Here is a 24521-nt window from a genome sequence, read left to right on the forward strand (position 1 = left end):
GCATTTGACTATGTTTCCTTCTTCATATCTCTAGCAGTGGTGAAACAGAGGCAGATAAAGAACTCAGGAAGAAACTTGACGAATAATTAAGTAATCAAAGAGGTCAAGAAAGAGAAAAAGTTGAGTTTAAGAAAGCAGTTTGAAGCTGTCACTAGGTTGAGGCTATCTTAAATGCAAATGAATCTGATATCCACCACAGATCAAGGTAGCATTCTTATTGGTGGCTTAGATACTTTAAAGGAATCCAAAAAAAAGCCAACAAATATGGGAAAAATATGGCATTGAGAAATTGATGAGCTTAAAAGTAATGCTGATACCTTTGTTGGCAGAGTTGTAGTCAGTTTTCAAGTTATCAGGAACAGTGACTGATTAGGCAATATGGCAGGGCAAAGATTTTCTTTTGAACACAATATTACAGCACCATCCAGTGGCAAAAATGAGCTCAACATTATCTAATGTTCAAAAAATCCAGGAACTTTAAATAAGGCTTTGCCTAAAGCATGTTGAATATACTCCCTATGACTTAATGTGATTAGTTAAAACCTTACCTCTTTGTAGAAGACATCGGAGTTGTTATGTACATCATATGCCAGCAGGTTAGTCTGAGTGCCTACAAGCAACGTGTCATGGCCATCTCTGGAATTTAGTATTCCTGCAGTTAGACAGCTGACACTTTGGTTTATGTTCAGGAGGGAGGTATCAGAATCCAGGCCACCTTGTAATAACTGGTTAGGGGCAAAGCGCTGCCTGCGGGTATGGGGATTGTGGATAAAAACCTAAATCAAACATATCAATAGTTACCATTCACAGTGAACAATGCTGCTTATAGCACAAAAAATTATGTTTTCAGATTAAATACAATTGTAAATACAAATATCTAAGATTTTTCCAATATCATTGTGGAATAATGTAGCTGAAGCATTTGAAGTGTAAAAATATTAGAATAAAATTAATACCAATTTCCAATTCTGTTTAATGTTAGGATTTCTGCAGCATAACAGAAATATGAATGTGTGAAATATTATTCACATTTATTCTTGAAGTCCTCTCCACAACTGACTATAGGTGATCTGCATTTCTAACATATCTCATTGATAACTGGAGCAGTTACCATTAGCACCAAAATCATAATTCAATTGTGATTTGTTTTAAATAATTCCAATTAAAAACCAATACAAAGGGTTTGGATAAAATGTGGTAGCAATACGATTAAACAATGTATCACCAAGGGCAGCTATGTCCAAGACTTAAAATATTGAGCAATGGCATCATAACCAAAGAGGAGAAATTAGATTACAGAACTTTCTGTCTATTGGGAAATGCCTTTCTTCCTTAGCAAGGAGTGGATTGCTACATTAAAATGTCAGGATTGGGGAAGAGGGAGGAACAAGGAAACAAAGCTTTCAATCTGCCAGTACAAGTGTGACAAGAAATATAAAATGCATTACAATAGGCTGAAAAAGTCAAATGGGGTGCTATCCATGACCATCTGATATCTTTTTTGGTTATCATCCAATTTAAGCTTTTCTATTCTATAAACAGCAGTTCATGCTGGGTCAACTGTTAATTTTAAATTAACACATTTCCAATAACCATTAAGGAATATGAGACAAAGGCAGGTATATGGAATAAATAATTATGGAATAATATGGTACAGATTCACTGTTCACAGCTTTTAAAAAGTGGAGTCACAGGTGGACAAGGTGGTGAAGAAGGCATTTGGCATGCTTGGTTTCATTGGTCAGAACACTGAATGCAAGAGTTGGGACATCTTGTAGAAATTGTACAAGACATTGGTAAGGTCACACTTGGAACACTGTTTAGTTCTGGTCACCCTATTATAGAAAGGATATTATTAAATTAGAAAGAGTGCAGAAAAGATTTACTAGGATGCTACAGGCACTTAATGGTTTGAGTTACAAGAGGAGGCTGGATAGACTAGGACTTTTTCCCCTGGTGCATAGGAGACTTAGGGATTATCTTACTGATGTCTATAAAATAATGAGGGGCATAGATTAGGTAGATAGTCAACATCTTTTCCCAATGGTCGGGGAGTCTAAAATTAGAGGGCATAGGTTTAAGGTGAGAGGGGAGAGATACAAAAGTGTCCAGAGGGTTGAGTGTGTCTGGAACGAGCTGCCAGAGGTAATGGTAGAGACGGGTACAATTTAATCCTTTAAAAAGCATTTAGATAGTTAGATGAGTAAGATTGGTATGGGGGGATACGAGCCAAAAGCAGGCAATTGGGACTAGCTTAATGGTAAAAACTGGGTGGCATAGAAAGTTGGGCCGAAGGGCCTGTTTCCATGCTGTAAACCTCTATGACTCTATAAGTCTGTCTTGGGATTTAGCTCCTTGATCCTGTTTCACCATTCATCAAGATCATGCTTGACCTGTGATCTGATTACTTATTTGATTTATTCAATCATTTGTGACTAACCTAATGAAAGGTAGTGAATATAGTTAATCAGCACTCAGATAAAAGCTTCACCTAGGTGCATTCTTAATGCATTGTAGACACGATCCTATTAAATGTCTTAAAGAGACACTGCAAAGTCAAGATTTAGTTTCAGTCGAGGAGCTGAATTAATATTTTGCATGTATTTCTTTGTTAGGGAAATGGGTGCTGATAACATAGCAGTAAAAGAGAAGGTAGCAATGATATTGCAAAGGATATAAATATGCATTTAAAAGTCTGGCAGTCTTTGAAGCATAGGAACATCACCAGATCAGGATGGGATGCATCCCAGGCTACTAAAGGAAATTGCAAAGTCTCTTATTACATCCTCATTTTAGAAGGGGGGAAAAATAAATGCAACAACTACAGACTAGTCAGCCTAACGTTGATGATGGAGAATTCTTAGAAATAATAATTGATAATGAATTTATTCAGGACAAAATGAATGAGCAATTTTTTAAAAATATATTATTACTATTACAAGTAGGCCTTACACCTACACTGCAATGAAGTTACTGTGAAAATCCCTTAGTCGCCACACTCCAGTGCCTGTTCAAGTACAGTGAGGGAGAACTTAGCATGACTAATGTAACTAACCAGCATGTCTTTCAGACTGTGGGGGGAAACCTGAGCACCTGGAGAAACCCATACACATATGGGGAAAACATGCAAACTCCATATAGACAGTGACCAAGTCGGGAATCGAACCTGGGTCCCTGGTGCTGTAAGATAGCAGTGCTAACCACTGTGCCACATATGTGTTAATAAGTGAAAGACTGCACAGGCTATTAGAAGTAAATTGTGTTTGACCAACTTAATCATGCGTTTTGAATAAAAGGAGTCAACTCAGATTGATGTTGTGCATGTGGACTTTCAAAAAGGATTTGCAAAGTAACATGTCAAATTTGTTAGCAAAATTAAAACTGAAAGGATTAAAAGGAACTATGGATTCAAAGTTAGCTAACTGGCAGAAAGCAGACTAGTGAACAGAAACCAAAGAGCTGGCACAAGCACAATGATCCTCTTCCTTGCGTAGACTGGTTCTGATAAGGAAGATCTTTTGTAATATATCTTGTGAAGATAATTTACTTGGTTCATGGCAAATTCAGCACTGTTGAAGGAGAATATAATGAAGCTTGCCAAATGTTAATTTTTCTAAGTCAATAGGCACTATGGTATTATGTAATCTGCTTATAATCAAGTATTGTTTGTGCTGCCCAGTAAATCTAGCAGGTAACAAGTACAAAGTACTAAATTAGAACAAATTTCCAAAATGCCATATGTTACATATCAATCAAAGGTGGCTTGCATCCTAAGCACTTGGCAAGTACTCATATTTTCTTACAATTCTCTTTCCACCAGCAGATGGCCACTCACAACAACAGGCAATTTTATAGAAGGGAAGTCACTAAAGCTGCTAACATAATTTTTTTTATTCCATTCTTAAAGTTACCAAGCCAATGAACAAATTGGACTAAGCAAGCCATCTCCTTGATTTCTCAAAAAAAAATTCAAATTGATTCTGATTCATGGTCCCCACAAGAGAGGCATACCAGATCCAAGCTGATAAGGCTATGCACCTGATTTTGGGCTTGATCCAAAGCTTGATCTTAGCCAAAAGACCAGGAAGTGATTTTCTTTTTTTGGTGCTTTAATCCTAATCAAAAAAGCCAATTTAAATCAAGTCCAATCATGGTCCCCACATGAGGGACAAACAAGATCCAAGCTGACAGGATATGGCATCCCTTCCCGGGCTTGATCTAATGTTTCATTTTAGCCAAAAGATCGAGGTGGCTTTGAAAAATTGCATCAGGTAAAGCCTCGATTTAACCTCATCGACTACCCTGATCCTTTACTCTACACTAGCTTGGCAAACTATGATCACGTACATCACCACATCCCAAGTTGAATGGGCTAACTTCTTCCGCTGTCTGATCATGGTTTCATCCCCGCCAGGTCAGTAAAAGACTCAGAAGTAATAACCATTCATTCCTGATGGGGAGAGGACTATCAACATTAGAGAAGCAAGAGTGTGGATGCAGAATGACCAAGTTGGAAGCCTCTTTAAGGTCATGGTGGGTATTTTGCTTTTCATTACTAAACTCTATATTTCTGCACTCATTCACTTCCCCTTCTCACACACATACAGCACATCCATACTGCAGAATTTCAATACAACATACATGATGATGGCCAACAAGAATAATTATAAAATCCTATGCTTTTGATCAGAATTAATTTGTTGATTAAATTGTGACTGGTGGAAATTATACCCTGTTGCTGAAAATAAAACAAGTTTGTGTTTTAACAGCAATAAAATGAGGCACTCAGTTTTTAACATCCACATGTTACAGGGAGAAATATTTACCCAACAGCGTTCAATATCTGCATTGGTAGTTATACTGCACGAGCCAATGCCCAGCGACTCAGTCTCTTCCTGACAGTTACAGCTCCTCTCTTTGTAAACTCCACCCTCTTCCTCTATAGTTACAGCTACTCAGCCTTTCCGGATAGTCACGTCTCCTCAGATAGCAATTTCTTTTCATCCAGTGTCTTTCCCAATAGTTACCACTCTTCACCCCAGTGTCCTCCCTGATTGGTACCTGCTTCTCATTTGGTGTTTTCTGCGATAGTCAGAGCCTGTCATTCAATGTTGTCACTGATGCAAAGTACCAGGAGTAAGAGTAAAGATTACTTATGACCAAGGTATGTCATTCTTATCTTCTGTTACGCCCATATATTGCAAACGAGAGCTTACTCTGGATATGAGAAGATTACTTTTATCTTATTTTTCTTGTTCTTGGGCCTGTTTCCTGTTTTTCCCTACTTATCATCCTGTCTTGACTGCCATCTTTCATTTCTCCCCTCTTGGATAATTCTGTCTTCACAATCTCTACTTCACCCATCGCTACTCCTCTGGTTTTCAACGCTTACAGGCTTGAATCTGCCATAATGAGGTCCGTGACAATGCTGTCTGCCTCCTTTGGCATTCTCTAATGGATTTCATCAAGGTATCAACTTCTGCCTCTTTATAAGTAGCAATTCCATCCTTCTCTGTCATCAGCCCTTCCAACTATCACACCCACGAGGGGTTACCTTACTAATTTCTATTTCATCCCATCCCATTCACTCCTTTGGACTCTGTCAGTAACCATCTCTGTAATGTCCTCCAAATTTGGGGGGTGGGGGGGGAGGGCAGCGCGTGCAGGATAATCCTACCAGCCATCCCCTTAAACCCATCTTCCCCACCTATCTATCCTCACCTCAGACAGGTCTGAACACCTTTCAAACTTCTAAATGTAAGAACATTAGAACTAGGAGCAAGAATAGGCCATCTGGCCCCTCGAGCCTGCTCTGCCACTCAATAAGATCATGGCTGATTTTTTTGTGGATTAGCTCCACTTCCACCTGCTCTCTATATCCCTTAATTCCTTTGGTGTTCAAAACTTTACCTATCCTTGCAGTAAAAACTTTCAATGACGTAGCCTCAATTGCTTCACTGGGCAGTGAATTCCATAGGTTCACAACTCTGTGTGAAGAAGTTCCTCCTCAACTCAATTCTAAATCTGCTCCCCCTTATTTTGAGGCAGTGCCCCCTAGTTCTAGTTTCACCTGCCAGTGGAAACAACTTCCCTGCTTCTATCTTATCTATTCCCTTCCTAATCTTGTGTGTTTCTATAAGATCGCCTCTCATTCTTCTGAATTCCAATGGGTATATCCCCAGTCTATTCAGACTCTCTTCATAAGCCTCTCAACTCCAGAATCAACCTAGTGAATCTCCACTGCACCACCTCCAGTGCCAGTATATCCTTCCTCAAGTGAGAAGACCAAAACTATACACAGCACTGCATGTGTGGCCTTATGCAATTGCAACATAACCTTGCTGTTTTCAAACTCCAGCCCTCTAGCAATGAAGGACAAAATTCCATTTATCGACTTAATTATCTGTTGCATACGCAAACCAACTTTTTGTGATTCCTGCACAAGGACACCCAGGTTTCTCTGCACAGCAGCATGCTGTAATTTTTTACCATTAAATAATAGTCCATTTTGTTGTTATTCCTACCAAAATGGATCACCTCACATTTACAAATATTGTACTCCATCTACCAGACCCTCACCCACTCACTTAGTCTATCTATATCCCTTTGCAGACTTTCAACATCTTCTGCACACTTTGCTCTGCCAAGCATTTGTGTATCACCTGGAGAATTTTGACACACTATTCTTGGTCCCCAACTCCAAATCTTCTACGTAAATCGTAAACAATTGTGGTCCCAACACTGATCCCTGAAGCACACCACTAGTCACTGATCACGAACCTGAAAAACACCTATTTACCCCCAGTCTTTGCTTTCTGTTTCTTAACCAATCTTCTATCCATGCTAATACATTACCCGTAACACTGTGCACCTTTATCTTATGCAGCAGCCTTTAGTGCGGCACCTTGTCAAATGCCTTCTGGAAATCCAGATGCACCACATCCACAGGCTCCCCAATGTCCACGGCACATGTAATCTTCTCAAAGAACGCCACCAAATTAGTCAAACATGATCTGCCCTTCATGAACCCATGCTGCGTCTTACCAATGGGACAATTTATATCCAGATGTCTCATTATTTCTTCCTTGATGATACATTCAAGCATTTCCCTACTACAGAAGTTAAGCTAACTGGCCTACAGTTACCCGCCTTTTGTCAACCTGCTTTTTTTAAACAGTGGCATCACATTTGCTGTTTTCCAATCTGCAGGAACCAGTCCACTGTCCAGCAAATTTTGGTAAATTATCACTACTGCATTTATTATTTCTCCTGCCATCTCTCTTAGTACCCTGGAATGCAGTCCATCAGGGCGAGGAGACCTGTTGACCTTTAGCCCCATTAACTTGCCCAACACTACCTCTTTCGTGATAATGATAGTTTCTAGGTCCTCACCTGCCATAGCTTTCTTATCATCAATTTTTGGCATGTTATGTGTGTCTTCCACTGTGAAGACCAACACAAAATACTTGTTAAATGCCTCAGCCATTTCCTCATTTCCAGTTATTAGATTCCCCTTCTAAGGAATCACTATTTACTTCAGCCACTCTTTTTCGTTTTATATATTTGTAGAAACTTTTTCTATCTGTTGTTATATTCTGAGACAGTTTACTCTCATAATCCATCATATTTTTCTTTATAGCTTTTCTTCTGACTTTTTGACAATAAAATTGTGAGTATCCATTCAACTGCCTCACGTTTACCAGTAATTCAACAAACAGAATACCACCCCGACATCCTGTTCTTTTTCTTATCTACGTATTTCTCTAAACTTTCTCTGATTTCTTTACAAGAGCTCTCCAAGCCCACTTTGTGAACCCCTGACATGCTTCAACTAAACAACTTATATTTGTATAGCACCTTTAACTTATTGAAACAATGCAGGGCACTTCATAGAGGCATTTTAAAACTAAACACAATATCAACCTGCATAGTGAGATACCAGAACTAATGACCAAAAGCTTGGTCAAAAGGGTAGGTTTTAAGGAGTATCTGAAAGTAGGGAAATGAGATGGAGAGATATAGGGAGGAAATTCTAGAAATTAAAACTGAAGGCACAGTCCCCAAAGAGCGAAGTGATAAAATCAGGGATGTTCGAGAAGTCAGAATGGGAGGGTTCAGAGTTGGGGGTGGTAAAAGTGGGCCAGGCCGTGGATTCTGAACTAAAATGCTGACCTTCCTCTCTTAGTCAGTGTGCTGGATGACATTGTAAGTATTTCTTAGTACTGTCACATCTCTAATCTCCCTTTCTTCAAGTAGCTGAATGTGTTGTCATCTCCAAAATCCAGGTCCATCTTCCCTGCAAATCAATTTTAATGTCTTTAATCAGGCGTCCTTCCCTGCTGACAGACTAAAATAGTTCAAATGAAAGTCACAAATTACATTCTCTGTCACCGTGATCATGGCGTTTAGAGTTCCTTAACCTCTGCAGCTTTAACTCAAATGACTGTACCATATTTTTCCAATGTCTCCGCCATTGACCAACTCAGTGGAATTTCAATCCGTTAGGTCTGAACACCTTACAAGCTTCTTTGAATTGCCCTTGCTTGACTCCAACCTGATCACAGCTAGAGTAACTATAGCAATGGTTCCTCTTTTAGCCTTTGCAGTATTCATTCTGGAGTCCTTTAAAGACCCATCTTTGGTTTGGTTCCCTAATGTACATGCTTCCCCTTGAAAACGCCATGCATAGACAGGAAGTCAGTTTCTGTACATACCTCAACAGTATTTCCTCTGTTCTCTTGAACCCTCCACAGCCCGAGTCAAAATGCTTACCCAACATCCAGTCGAGGTTGAACAACAATTTCCTCCCAGATAGCCATTGATAAGATTGCTGCCATTATTTCTGGTCCCTGTAACAAATCCTGCACCTTTGCCAGCAATTCTATTCCTATTGTGGTCAATATCTCTGGCTGAGTGAAAGGATGTGAAGACATTAGCGAGGAAAGCAGTAAAGGTTCATAAGAATGGTTTCAGTAACGTGGGCAGGTAAGAGAAGCTTGGGTGGTTCTTCTCAGAAAAGAGATTAACAGGAGATTTGATAGAGATGTTCAAAATCACAAGAAGTCTGGACAGAGTAGAAAGGGAGATTCTGTTCCCATAGGTAGAAGGATCAAGAACCAGAGGGCACAATTTGAGATGATTAGCAAAAGAAGCAATGGTGACACGAGGAAAAATACGTTTTACGTACTGAGTGGTTAGAATCTGGAATGCACTGCCTGCAAGTGTGGTGCAGGTATATTCAAGCATGCTTTAACATGAGAATTGGACAATTAACTAAATGGGAAATAAAATGCAGGGTTATGGGGAAAAGGCAAATGAGTGGAAGTAGCATCTGGCAGACACAGGGCCACATGGCCTCCTTCTGTGTTGTACCAAATCTGATTCTATTTTTACATCTACTATATTTTTAATGCTGAGTTGAGGTTCTGATTTAATATCCTTTCCATCATAAAGACTACCAACTTTCATCTCTACTTTGGCTCTTGATTTAGTCCATCTGATGCTTTATCCATGCTTTTGACATCTGCAGACCTGAGTATTCCAAAGCTCTACTGGCCAGTGTCCCATCCTACATACTCTATAAACTTACACTCCACAACAGGTTCCACTTAATGTTCATCCCTTGCTTGCTGACTACCTGTCTCCAAATGTCTCAAAATATAAAAATCTAATTTTTGTGTTTAAATTCTTAATATCGCCTCATCTTTTCTCTATTTCTGTGGCATGGTGGCACAGTGGTTAGCACTGCTGCCTCACAGCTCCAGGGACTTAGGTTCTTTTCCTGGCTTGGATCACTGTCTGTGGAGTCTGCATGTTTTCCCCATGTCTGCATGGGTGTTCCAGTTTCCTCCCACAGTCCAAAAGACATGCTGGTGAGGTGTACTGGCCATGCTAAATTCCCCCTCTGTTTAACCGAATAGGCTCCAGAGTGTGGCAACTAGGGGATTTTAGTTGCAGTGTTAATGTAAGCCTACTCGTGACTAATAAATAAATTTTATTTTGAAAAACCTCCGTCAGCCCCATAATCAACTCCCCACTTATTCCTCTGCCACTGTTCCCTTGTGCATCTCTGTTCCCTTTGCACCCCAAACGCTTTGTAACTGATATCTATGTCTTTGACTCTCTAGGCCCCACACTGTAAATACTTCTTTAAATCCTTCTGCTCCTTTTAGACTTCCTTAAAACTCACTTCTTCAACTGATCACCCTCCCAATTTCTCCTTCATTGGCTTGTCATTTGTGTTATTTTTCTAATGCTTCTGCAACGTGCCTGGGAAATTCTACATTGAAGAATCAAATATGAATGCAAGCTGTGATTGTTGATAGCTCCCTCTCTTTTTTATGGCATTGCTAATACCTATGCTGAAACCTACAACTCTTTAGTTGGTGTCCCTACTTGTAGTTACAGGCCCTCATTTAGTGCTCGTATCAATAGTTATAGCCCCAAGTGAACAGTTACCAACCCTGATAGCTCGAGATGTTGCATTACAGCAGCAATGATTAAACAAGGTTGTGTGCTGTCTTATTTGCAAAATAATGCCCTAGCTGGTAGTTACAGCACCATATGTCTTCATTCGAAGCTAAGACATGTAATTCAACTACAGTTGACTGTTATAGATTCTGTGTCCCATTTGATAATTACAGCCTCACAGTAACAATACTTTGACTGTACTGCCATACCTTTCCAGCCTGGGTAGCAGCAGTTAGACAGGGGTGTGTGCCATCGTATTTCCCCACAGTCACCATTCGGGGGTTAATTCTGTGGTTTAACTTGAGAGTGAAAACCGGGACAAGCATGGCTGCCGCCTGCAGATACAAATTAGATAAAGCAATGATAATAACAAACAAAATAATTAAATCATAAAATACATTTGCAAATTAGGTGTTTAGGGAAGCAAGATACATTTTTGCCAGAGAATAGCAAAATCATTACCTAATAACATCAAAAATGTGGGGAACAAGTCAGGGGCCTATTGATCATACCAGAAGATGTAGAACCAAAACTTAGGCTTTACACTATTGATCCATTTATTTATTAATTACTCTATTCAATAGATTCTCATTATATTTTCAGTTTATATCACCACTGGTTAAATGCAAAGAAAGACAAGTGGTTGAGCTGAAGGAATATAACAGGAACTCGTATATAGTTTAGTACTGGAATGGAACCAACATCCTTGCAGGGAAGTTTGTTAGTGCTGTTGAGGGCAGGAGTTTTGAACTAATTTGGTAGGGGGATAGGTCACTGTATGAAGGTACAGTTAGGGGTGATGCACAACTAAATAGAGAAGGAAAAAAACAAGTCAGTCTGGAAGGCAGTGCAAAGAAAGATATGTTAAGGCAAAAGGGAATATGGTACAGCTGAATGGCATTTATTTTAATGCAAGGAGTCCTACAGGTAAGGCTGATGAACTGAGGGTGTTGATTACCACATGGGATGAACACAAATTATATTATTGCTATGATAGAAACATGGTTGAGAGAGGGGCAGGACTGGCAGCTCAATATTTCAGGGTATAGAACCTTCAGGTGAGACAAGGGGCAGTAAAAGAGGTGGTGGTGTTCCAATATTGATCAAGGAGTCAACTACTGAGTGGTGAGTGAGTGGAATCAGCTGCCATCGGTGGTGGTGGTGGAGGCAAACTCGTTGGGGTCTTTTAAGAGACTTCTGGACGACTACATGGGATTTAATGGGATTGAGGGTTATAGATAGGTCTGGTAGGTCAGGATATGATCAGCACAACTTGTGGACCAAAGGGCCTGTTTGTGCTGCAGTGTTCTATGTTTTACTGCAGTGAGGAGGGATGATATCTTAACAGGCTCTTCAATTGAGGCCATTTGGGTGGAACTGAAAAAAAAGGGGACAATCACATTGCAGGGAGAGATAGAACAGCAGATATGTAGATAAATCTGAGAAATGTAAAAATAATAGGGTAATAATAGTATGAGATTTCCACTTCCCCAATATTAACTGGGATGGACAGCATGTGAAAAGCTTAGTGGGGGCAGGAAGCTTAACATGATTTTGAAGTGGGTATGATTTAGTGGCGATTACTGAAATGTGGTTGCAGGGAAACCAGGTTTGGGAATTGAAGGTTCAAGGGTACTCAGTACTTTGGAAGGATGGGAAGGAAGAAAAAGGAGGTGGTGTAACTTTGTTAGTTTAGGAAGAGATCAGTCCTGTAATGAGAAATTATATAGGTACTGGAGTCTAAGATGTAGAATTTAACTGAGTAGAAATAATAAATAGCAAGGGAAAGAAGTCCCTTTCTATAGGTCCCCAAATGGTAGTCCACACTAGGTCATAAACCAAGAAATATTGAGGACTTGTAAAAAAAGTACAGCAATAATCATGGGTGATTTTAACATGCATATTGACTGGAATAATCAAATTGGCAGTGGTAGCCTTGAGGGAGAGTTTATTGAATGTAATAGAGATTGTTTTTTGGAGCAATATATTGTGGAACAGCTAGAGAGCAGACTATTCTAGATCTGGTATTATATAATGAATTAGGGTTACTAAATGATTTCACAGTTAAGGATCCTCTAGGGAAGAGTGATCATTAGCAAGCTAGAATTTCAAATTCAATTTCAGGGCAAGAAACTGGAGTCCAACACCAGCATTCTGGAGTTAAGCAAAGGAAAATACATAAGAACATAAGAAATAGGAGCAGGAGTAGGCCATCTAGCCCTTTGAGCCTGCCCTGCCATTCAATAAGATCATGGCTGATCTGTCGTGGCTCAGTTCCACATTCCCGCCCTCTCCCCATAACCCTTAATCCCCTCTCTTATCAAAAACCCATCAACCCGCGTCTTAAAAATATTTAGCGAGGTAGCCTCCACCACTTCAACAGGCAGAGAATTCCAGAGATTCACCACCCTTTGAGTGAAGAAGTTCCTCCTCAACTCCGTTCTAAACCGCCCCCCCTTTATCTTGAGGCTGTGCCCCCTAGTCCTACTACCCTTTCTGAGTGGGAAGAGTCTCTCCACCTCTATCCTATCCATCCCATTCATCATCTTTGAGGACAGTTTTGGCCCTAGTGGACTGGGCAGGAAGACTAAAAGGTAGGACAACTGATGAACAGTGGCAGATATTTAAGGAGATATTCAAGTCCTCTGAACTAAAATATATTCCAGAGAGGAGGAAAGTTGGTAAAAGTGAGGGGAAAGACTTCCATGGCTAAGCAAGGAAATTAAGAATAACATAAAAACAAAAACTCAAGCATATTGCATTGCAAAAGCCAGTGGCACACTGGAAAATTGGGAAGCTTTTAAAGATCAACAAAGGATCACTAAAAAAGCAATAATAGAGCAAGGGTAAATTATGCGGGTAAAATAGAACAAACAATGTGCAGGTTAGGTGGATTGGACATGCAAAAACTGCCCCTTGGTGTCTAAAGGTGTGAAAGATAGAATTAGCCTTGGGATTAGAGATAGGGTGTGGACGAAGACTTGGGTAAGATACTCTGCAAAAGAGTCAGTGCAGATTTGATGGGCTGAATGGCCTCTTCTGCACTGTAGGGATTTTATAAAGTTGGACAGCAAAAGCTTCTATAAGTATAATTAAAAAGAGCAAAGGTAAATTATGAAAGAAAACTCGCACAAAATATAAAAGCAGACAGCAAAAGCTTTTATTAGTACGTAAAGAGGAAGAGAGTGGCTAAAGTAAATGTTGGTCCCTCAGAAGATGAGGCTGGGGACTTAAATAGTAGGGAATGCAGAAATGGATGATACACTAAATCAATATTTTGCCTCAGTTTTCATTGTGAAAGACATGAGTACCATCCCAATTGTAACAGAAAATGCAGAGGTTATAAAAACTCAGAACTATCATCATTACTAACTGAGCAAACTGCTGGGTCTGAAGGCCGACAAGTCCCCGGGCCTAATGACCTTTATCCTTGGGTTTTAAAGGAAGTGGCGTTGGAGTTAGTGGATCCATTGGTTACAATATTTCAAAATTCTCTGGATGAGGGAATGGTTCCAGTGAATTGAAACAATGCTAATATAACATCCTTATTCAAAAAGGGAAGGAGGCAAAATGTTGGAAAATTTTCATTTAAAAAATTAGTTTAACATTGTCATTCGGAAATTGTTACAATCCATTATAAAGGATGTAATAACAGGACATTTAGAAAGTCAAAATGTAATCCATCAGAGTCAGCATGGTTTTATGAAACGTAAATCACGTTTGATAATTTGCCTGAGTTTTTTGAGATGAAACAAGCAAGGTGAATAACGGGGATTCTGTAGTAGTATATTTGGACTTCAAGAAGGCACTTGATAAGGTGCCACACAAAAGATTTGCATGGGATTAAGGATAATTTATCTGTTTGCATAGAGGATTGACTAACCAGCAAAGAGTGGGGATAAATGGATCTTTTTCAGGTTGATAAGATGTGACTGGGATACCACAGAGTTTGGGCCCTAACTATTTAAAAGCGATAATCATGATTTGGATGCAGGGATAGCAGGTCATAGCCAAATTTGCAGATGACACTAAAATAGGTGGGATAAGTTGCAATAATGAAATAAGAAATTTACAAATGGATATAGATAGGTTAAACGAATAGGGAAAATTTGGCAGATGGAGTTTAAAGTGAATAAGTGTGAGGTTATTTTCCGGTCGGAAAAATACAAAGGCAAATTATCTAAATGGAGAGAAACAGCAGGTAATGAGGAAGGCAAATGGAATCTTGGCATTTATTGCTAAAGTAATAGGATATAAAAGTATTGAATTCTTGCTGTCACGTACAAACCATTAGTGAGACTGCATGTAGAATGTTATCTATAGTTTTGGTCCCTTTACTTGAGGGGGAAAACGGGATTGCATTGGAGGTGGTTCAGAGGTTCACTAGACTGACCCCAAAGAGGAGGGATTTGTCTTACGAAGAGAGGTTGGACAGCTTAGATCTACATTTCCTGGAGTTTAGAAGGAGAAAAATCCCATTGGGGTGTGTAAAATGATCGGGGGGATTGACAAGTAGACACAGGGAGGATGTTTTCTCTTTTTTTTATTCATTTGTGGGTCATGGGTGGCATTTATTGCTCATCCCTAGTTGCCTTTGAGAAAGTGGTGATGAGCAGGTTTTCCTGAATTGCTGCAGTGCATATGCTATAAGTTGACCGACAATGTCATTAGGGAGGGAACTCCAGGATTTTGTAAGGCAATCTATAACAGGAGGTCATAGTTTTAGGATAAGGGGTGGCAGATTTAAAACAAAGATGAGGAGAAATTACTTCTCTCAAAGAGTCATGAGTCTGTGGAATTTACTATGCTAGCGTGTGGTGGATGTCAGGATTTTGAGTATATTTAAGTTTATTCACTACTGTCACAAGTAGGGCTTGCATTAACACTGCAATGAATATGCTGCGAAAATCTCCTACTTGCCACACTCCAGCACCTGTTCAGGTACACTGAGGGAGAATTTAGCATAGCCAATGCACCTAACCAGCATGATTTTTGGATTGTGGGAGGAAACCCACACAGACACGAGGAAAACATGCAGACTCTGCACAGACAGTCACCCAAGCCGGGAATCAAACGCAAGTCCCTGGAGCTGTGAGGCAGTGCCATCCCATTGGAAGAGGTGGATAGATTTTGAATTAGTAAGGATGTGGAGAGCTTTGCTGAAAGGGCAGGAAAATGGAGTTGAGGTCAAGATGAGATCAGCCACGATCATATTAAATGGCGGAGCAGGCTCAAGGGGCTAAATTGTCTACTCTTAGTTCTTATGATTCTTATGATGAAGTGCATCCAGGAGAACTTTTTGACCCAGCACTTGGAAAGTCCTATAAGTGAAGGGCAGTACTTCACAATTTTTGTGAATGAAGCTGGGCAGGTGGTCAACCTGTGGCATGGTAATATAATGGTGAGCATTGCTGCCTCTCAGTGCCAGGGATCCAGATTCAATTCCAGCCTTGGGTGACTGTGGAGTTTACACATTCTCCCCATGTCTGCATGGGTTTCCTCTGGGTGCTCTGGTTTCCTCCCATAGTCCATGTGAAGGTTAGGTGGATTGGTTGTGCTAAAGTGCCCCTTAGTATACAAAGGTGTGGAGGTTAAATGCATGGGATTATGGGAATAGGACCGGGAAACCGGGGGGGGGGGGGGGGGGTGTGGTGGTGGTGGTGGTGTGTGTGTGTGTGTGTGTGTGTGTGTGTGTGTGTGTGTGTGTGTGTGTAGTAGTGATGAGTCTGGGAAAGGACCTGTTTGGAGAGTTGGTGCAGCCTTGTGGGCCAAGCGGCCCCATTCTGCATTGTAGGGATTCTATGAATTCTAGAGGTGTCGGGGGGAGCATTTCAATTATAGCAACTGTAACTTGGTAAGATTTAAGGTAATGATGGAAAAATATCGTTTCTGAATTGGATGAAGGCCAATTTTAATTGGTAATTAACTGGGACAAGCTACTTGTAGGAAGATCTATATTAGAGCAGTGGGAGTCATTCAAAAATGAACGCAAATAGCGAATACAATGTTAACATGTTCTTGTAAAGGATAAGAGCAGTAAACCCAGAGATTCCTGGATGTCAAGGAATAGATATCATTGGATAAGGGAAAAGAAAAGAAGGTCATGGCAGATTAAGGGGGCTCAAAACAGAGGAGTCTAGAAAATAAAGAAAAATACCAAGGTATTTTTTAAAAGGATATTAAGGGCAACAAGGTAACCAGGGAAAGAGTAGGGTCCATTTGGAGACAAAAGTGGCAATCTATGGGTGAAGCTAAAAGACACAGTTGAAGTATGTATTTTGCACCTGTGTTCACTATGGAGAAGGACAAAATAGAAAGGTAGGTACAGAAAGCAGCGAGGGGGAGTGTGATATAATTGAACAGATTAGTATTATGAGGGAGGAAGTGTTAACAGATTTAAGAGTGGATAAATCCCCAGGCCCAGATGATATGTATACTAGGCTGCTGTGTGAGGCAAGGGAGGAGATTGCACAGGCTCCAAGGTTAGTTTTCAAACCCCCTCTGGTCACAGGAGAGGAGCCAAAGGACTCGAGGACAGCTAATGTGGTATCATTATTCAAGAGAAGCAGGGAAACACCAGTTAATTACAGATCAGTGAATCTACCGTGGTAGGGAAATTATTGGAAACAATTCTGAGGGGCAGAATTAGTCTCCACTTGAAAAGGCAATGATTAATCAAGCGTAGTCAGTATGGTTTTGTCATAGAGAGATGATTGACAAATTGGACTTAATTTTTTGAGGGGGTAATTAGATGTGTAGATGAGAGCAATTCAGTTGATGTAGTCTATTTCAGTATGACTTTTGACAAGATCCCAGATGGGAGACCAATCAAAAAAGCTCATGGGATCCAGAGCTATTTGGCAAATTGGATCTAAAATTGGCTTAGTGGCAGGAAGTAGAGAGTAATGGTTGAAGGTTATTTTGTGCATGGAAGCCTGTGTCCAATTATGTACAGCAAGGATTGGTATTGGGCCCCTTATTGTTTGTAGTGTACATTAATGATTTAGAAGTGAATGTGAGGTATGATCAGTAAATTTGCAGATGACAAAAATTGGTGGTGTAGTAAATAGGGGAAAAATCAAATTACACAATCGTATAGATGGGCTAGTCCGATGGACAGAATAGTGGCAAATGGTATCTAACACAAAAAAAAGATGCATTTTGAGATATTTAACAAGGCAAGGCAAGGCAATGCACAATGAATGCACTCGGCCCATCAAGGACTCTAGGAAGCATAGAGGAACCTTGGAATGCAAATTCAAAGATCCGTCAAAGCAGCAGATAAGGTGGTTAAAAAAGCACATGGGATGTTTGTCTTTATTAGCTGAGGCATAAATATAAGATGCAGCTAGAGTATTACATGCAATTCTGCTTGCCACGTAGGAAGGAAGCGTTTGCGTCAGAAAGAGTGCAGAGGAGATTCAGCAGGGGCTGCCTGGGCTGGAGTACTTCAGCTATAAAGAAAGGCTGGGATTGTTTTCTTTAGAGCGAAGAAGACTGAATGGGATCCTCATGGAGATGTACAGAATTATGTGGGATATAGATATGAAACATAAACTTTAAACAGGAAAAGTTTATTTCTAAGTTTTTAAAATGTATTTATTAGTGTCACAAGTAGGCTTCCTGCAATGAAGTTACTGTGAAAACCCCTAGTCACCAAACTTCGGTGCCTGTTCGGGTACACTGAGGGAGAATTTAGCGTGGTCAGTGCACCTAACCAGCATGTCTTTCAGACTGTGGGAGGAAACTGGAGCACCCGGAGGAAAGCCACACAAACACGAGGAGAGCATGCAGACTTCACAGTCACCCAAGCAGGGAATTGAACCTGGGTCCCTGGCGCTGTGAGGCAGCAGAGCTAACCACGGTGCCACAGTGCTGTCAATGACCAGAAAGCATAGATTCAAGGAAAGGAGCAGGAGATTTAAAGGGACTTAGAATCTAGAACTCATTATCTGAAAGAGTGGTAGAGACAGGAACCCTCACAACATTTAATAAGCATTTAGATGAGCACCTGAAATGCCATGGCACACAAGGCTACAAACCAAGTGCTGGGAAACAGGATTAGAATAGATTGGTGTTTGATGGCTTGCACAGCCATGATGAGCTGAAGGACCTCTTTCTGTGCTGTGAAAAAGAACTAGTACATAGACTAGTATAGAATATTACGGGTTAAGGTGATGGGTGGCTCTTCCCGCTCAGAAAAGACAGTAGGACTAGAGGGCACAGCCTCAGGATAAAGGGGGGCGGTTTAGAACGGAGTTGAGGAGGAACTTCTTCACTCAAAGGGTGGTGAATCTCTGGAATTCTCTGCCTGTTGAAATGGTGGAGGCTGCCTCGCTCAATATTTTTAAGACGCGGGTTGATAGGTTTTTGATAGGCAAGGGGATTAAGGGTTATGGGGAAAGGGCGGGTATGTGGAACTGAACCACGACAGATCAGCCATGATCTTATTGAATGGCGGGGCAGGCTCGAGGGGCTAGATGGCCTACTCCTGCTCCTATTTCTTATGTTCTTATGTTCTTAATTAGGGTCTAACAAGAGATATTTTAAAGAATCAAATGAACATTTGCTCATTGATATTGAATGCAGAACGTGGGGAGGATTCTAATTGCTTATAGGTTCAGGTATTTTGTTACTGGTTGCCCTGGGAAACACAATTTCCATGTATGCAAATATTATTGACACTACTTATCAAGTTTAAATATTTTCCTACATTTGTGTGACTGCGATATCCACCACGACCAACCGTTTTAGGAATGTGACCAAAGTCTGAAAGAACAGTCAGTCGAGTAATAAGAACATAAGAAATAGGAGCAGGAGTAGGCCATCGAGCCCTTCAAGCCTGCCCCGCCATTCAATAAGATCATGGCTGATCTGAAGTGGATCAGTTCCACTTTCTCGCTCTCTCCCCATAGCCCTTAATTCCCCTGTCCATCAGAAACCTATCTACCCGTGACTTAAATATATTCAGCGAGCCACTTCAACGGGCAGAGAATTCCAGAGATTCACCACCCTTTGAGTGAAGAAGTTCCTCCTCAACTCTGATCTAAACTGCCCCCCCCTTATCTTGAGGCTGTGTCCTCTAGTCCTGCTAGCCTTTCTAAGCAGGAAGAATCTCTCTACCTCTACCCTATCCATCCCCTTCGTTATCTTATATGTCTCTCTAAGATCCCCCCTAATCCTTCTAAACTCCAACGAGTATAGACCCAGTCTACTTAGTGTCTCTTCATAGGTCAGCCCCCTCATCTCCGGTATCAGCCTAGTGAACCTTCTCTGCGCTCCCTCCAAGGCCAATATATCCTTCCGCAAGTGCGGCGACCAAAACTGCACACAGTACTCCAGCTGCGGCCTCATCAGTACCCTGTACAGTTGCAGCAAGACCTCCCTGCTTTTATATTCTATCCCCCTTGCTATAAAGGCCAACATTCCATTCGCCTTCTTGATCACCTGCTGCACCTGCAGACTGGGTTTTTGTGACTCGTGCACAAGGACCCCCAGGTCCCTCTGCACCGTAGCATGCTGCAGCTTTTCGCGAGGTCCTTGCCCACTCGCTCAGCCTATCCAGGTCTCTCTGCAGACCCACCACACCCTCCACGCAATTTGCTTTTCCACTCACCTTCGTGTCATCAGCAAATTTCGTCATCCTACACTCAGCCCCCTCCTCCAGATCATCTATATAAATGGTAAATAGTTGAGGCCCCAGCACCGATCCCTGCGGCACTCCACTAGTCACCAATCGCCAACCAGAAAAGCACACATTGATACCAACTGTCTGCTTCCTATTAGACAGCCAATCCTCAAAACACGCTAACAACTTACCCCCAACTCAGTGCACCCTAACCTTCTGTAGCAACCTTTTGTGAGGCACCTTATCAAACGCCTTTTGGAAATCTAAAAACACCACATCCACCGGTTCCCCTCTGTCTACCGCACTAGTCACATGCTCACAGAAATCCAATAAATTCATCAAACATTACTTCCCCTTAATGAATCCATGCTGCGTCTGCTTGATCAAACCATTCTTTTCTAGGTGCCTCACTATTTCTTCTTTGATGATGGATTCAAGCATTTTTCCAACTACAGACGTTAAACTAACCAGCCTATAATTCCCTGCCTTTTGTCTGCCACCTTTTTTAAACAGCGGCGTAACATTAGCCGTTTTCCAATCTTCCGGCACTTCCCCGGAGTCCAGCGAATTTTGATAAAGGCATCCACTATCACCTCTGCCATTTCTTTCAGAGCCCTGGGATGCATTCCATCCGGTCCTGGAGACTTGTCCACCTTCAATCCCTTTAGTCTATCCAGCGCTACCTCTCTAGTGATAGTAATCGCATTCAGGCCCTCAACTCCTACTATCCTTCTATCTTTAATATCCGGCAAACCATTCGTGTCCTCTGTGAAGACCGAGGCAAAAAACTTATTTAAAGCCTCAGCCATTTCCTCATCGCCCACCGCTAAATCCCCCCTCTCATCTTCCAAGGGTCCGACATTCACTCTAGCCAGCCTCCTCTTCTTAATGCTGGCACAAGATCTTGGAAAGTGAATTGCGTGGAGAACACGGAAAGTCTGCAGAGAGATTTGGATAGGCTAAGTGAGTGGGCGAGGACCTGGCAGATGGAGTATAATGTTGGCAGGTGTGAGGTTATCCACTTTGGAAGGAATAATAGTAAAATGGACTATTATTTAAATGGTGAAAAATTACAACATGCTACTGCGCAGAGGGACCCGGGGGTCCTTGTGCATGCATCGCAAAAACTCAGTTTGCAGATGCAGCAGGTGATCAAGAAGGCAAATGGAATGTTGGCCTTTATCGCGAGGGGGACGGGGTATAAAAGCAGGGAGGGCTTGCTGCAATTGTACAAGGTACTGGTGAGGCCACAATTAGAGTATTGTGTGCAATTTTGGTCCCCTTATTTGTGAAAGGATATATTGGCCTTGGAGGGAGTGCAGAGAAGGTTCACCAGTTTGATACCGGAGATGAGGGGATTAGCTTATGAGGAGAGATTGAGTAGATTGGGCCTGTACTCGTGGGAGTTTAAAAGGCTGAGGGAAGATCTTATAGAGACGTATATGATAATGAAGGAGCTAGACAGGATAGAGGCAGAGAGATTATTTCCACTCAGAATGGAAACAAGAACTACAGGGCACAGCCTCAAAATAAGGGGGAGTCAATTTAAAACAGAGTTGAGGAGGAACTTGTCTGAGGGTGGTGAATCTTTGGAATTCTCTGCCCATTGAAGCGGTGGAAGCCACCTCATTAAATATGTTTAAGTCACAGATAGATAGATTTCTGATCAATAAGGAAAATAAGGGTTATGGGGACCAGTCAGATAAGTGGAACTGAACCACTAACAGATCAGCCATGATCTTATTGAATGGCGGAGCAGGCTCGAGGGGCTACATGGCCTACTCCTGCTCCTATTTCATATGTTCTTAGATCTATCCCGATGGATTATCCCAGCAGGGGATCTCTCCACGAATCGCTCTATTTCCAGCAATTCGAGTGCCCCCTGAACACTGGCACCCACAGCATCAACAGCCCTCGCCCGGTCAGTAAACCCAGGTTTATCGCCTTCATCCCCCTCACCCCATCTGTTTACCTTTACTCGGCGGCCTGGATTTCTCTCTCTCTCGGCGCCGCTCTCCCCGGCCTGGATTTCTCTCTGTCGGGCCTAGATTTCTCTCTCGGCCCCGTTCTCCCCGCCCTGGATTTCTCTCTCAGCGTCCCTCTGTTGCTAACCAATGACGTCAAACCGTGACCCCAGGGGCGGAGCCTATAGCAACAGCTGCCAGATTCCGAGCTTGCAGTAACACCTTCGCCAGGTTCTAAAGCAGAGGCCAGCATTTATTGCATTAGCAGCATAAAACCAACTCGTTCTCCTGCAAATATGCTACAAAAAGAACCCTGGAAGAGAAATAGACCATTTAATTTCTCCATCCTGTGCAATCAGATCATTTTTCTGATGTACTTCGCTCCATCTCGCTTAATTCACTCATTTAAGAACTATAAGTCTCAGATTTGCAAAAAAATCATCTAGAAGAATTCAAAATACCATTTGCTGGAGAATTGCAAACTTCTATCAGCCAAAATTCGTGCGAATGTTTCTTAGTTTTACTCAATTTTACTTTAGACCATGTCCCTAAGCCTCAAATCTCCTATTGGCAGAAAGTTGTGTCCTATTTGATCCCTTAACTTGTTGAAAACTTTAATAAAATTAGCTATTAACATAAGTTCCAAGAAATACAATCCCAGTTTGTGTTATCGCTCCTTGTAGTTTAGCCTTAACCCATGGAATTCTTAAAATCTGCACTGCACTCCCCCCTAAAAAGACTATAGCAGGAATGGAAATAGGAACATACCACACGTTCAATGGAGGAACTCAAATTGTATAAGACATTAGTTAGACCTTAGCTGGTTTTTGTGTACAGTTCTGGGCACTACACTTTAGGAAGGTGTGCAGAAAAAAATTACCAAAAATGTTCTTATGTTTTTCATCCCGGAATCATAAGAACATAAGAAATAGGAGGAGTAGGCCATCTAGCCCTTCAAGCCTGCCCCACCTTTCAATAAGATCATGGCAGATCTGAAGCGGATCAGTTCCACTTTCTTGCTTTCTCCCCATAACCCTTAATTCCCTTGTCTATCAGAAATCTATCTATCCGTGACTTAAATATATTCAACGAGGTAGCCTCCACCACTTCAATGGGCAGAGAATTCCAGAGATTCACCACCCTTTGAGTGAAGAAGTTCCTCTTCAACTCCATTCTAAACTGCCTCCCCACCCCCCCATATTTTGAGGCTGTGCCCTCTAGTTCAGTTATGAAGATAGATCAGAAAAGTTGGAACTATTCTCAGTGTTCAAAATCATGAGGGGGTTGGAGCGCAGATAGGGAGAAACTGTTCTCATCTGTAAAAATTGATAATGGAGGTGGCAGAGACTCAGGTGATTTGGAAAAGCAAATGTGATTTGAGAAAAAAACTTTCACACAGCGAATGGTTCAGGTCTGGATTGCACTGCCTGGAAGAGAGGTGGAGGCAGCTTCAATCAAGACATTCAAGATGGCATTAGATGATTGTTTGAATAGAAACAACGTGCAACATTATGGAAAAAGCTAGTAGAATGGCAAAATCAGAGTGTGTTTGGAGACACAATGGTCTGAATGACTGCCTTCTACACCAAAACAATTCTGAGATGTTATTCTAAAGCACATTGTTGGACAGAAGGAGCTATACCCCATTATACTGTGGTGAACATTGTCAAGATTCCACAACTTGAACACAATCTTTAAGACTGAGGCTCAGGAAAGGAAACAGGCCAGAAGGATTAACAGGATAAAGCTACCTCAGTGTTTTTTTTAAGATGGAAGATACAACAGTGAGTATACCAGTGAAGACAAAGAAAACTGGAAAAAACTATAAAGATCCAAGAGAAAAATTGTAAACAGTGACATTAACATTGTTAGTTCCCTAACTTGACATACTCAATCTTCATCAGGCTATGGGAAAGTTGGTGTGGACAATGAATTAGTGTTTCAATTGTGTGCTAATGTGTTGAGATTAGTACCAATAAGCACACTAAGGGACAGAACTTTAATCAGAATTGCTATTGTTGCTTGCAAATTTTGTCCTAAATCCCCATTCATCCCTCCCTTCTCAAAAGGTCTTGTTCTACAGTGCCCCTCAATATTTTGTCTAAGTGATTGTGTTTGAGCCAGTCTAATTAAGCACCAGAAAGTTATTTCACAGCAGGATACACTTTAACCAAGTGCAAGTTTGTCCACAAAATATATCCATGCAATTTCAGCGAAGTCTTCTACATAATTAGAAATACCAAGCACAATGGCAGCTTTCCCCTTTTGTGTTCTAGGCTTTTGTCGAGTTTTGCACCTCTACTGCCACCCTGAGATCACAGACATTAACAAAAACAGACCTGTATGGCCCAGCATTTTCCATAAAACATTCCCTCAAGTGTCCAAAATAGTTTAAGTATTCCACAGCATCAATATCCTTATTTTTCGCACAAAGTAACAGCAGAATCAATCATTGCCAA

General features: G+C 41.2%; 1 protein-coding gene across 4 annotated transcripts in view; it reads right to left on the reverse strand.

Annotated features, from left to right (window-relative positions):
• bbs2 (Bardet-Biedl syndrome 2) overlaps positions 1–22235 on the reverse strand; it is a 73234-nt gene extending 50999 nt beyond the window's left edge. For 2 of the 4 annotated variants that reach the window (XM_080187200.1, XM_080187197.1), the window contains exons 1-3: positions 22071–22235; positions 10680–10805; positions 549–776 (exon numbers count right to left, since the gene is read on the reverse strand). In XM_080187200.1, coding sequence (XP_080043326.1) covers positions 549–776; positions 10680–10796 — 345 coding nt within the window. In that variant the 5' untranslated portion in view covers positions 10797–10805; positions 22071–22235. Of the gene's footprint in view, positions 1–548; positions 777–10679; positions 10806–19183; positions 19222–22070 lie in introns of those variants that run through there. The other 2 variants (XM_080187199.1, XM_080187198.1) reach the window with 2 other exon arrangements.
• Between the last annotated feature and the right edge of the window lie 2286 nt (positions 22236–24521).

The sequence above is a fragment of the Carcharhinus amblyrhynchos genome, chromosome 4, assembly GCF_965287045.1.
Source record: "Carcharhinus amblyrhynchos chromosome 4, sCarAmb.v2.hapA, whole genome shotgun sequence".
In the NCBI taxonomy this organism is placed as follows: Eukaryota; Metazoa; Chordata; class Chondrichthyes; order Carcharhiniformes; family Carcharhinidae; genus Carcharhinus; species Carcharhinus amblyrhynchos.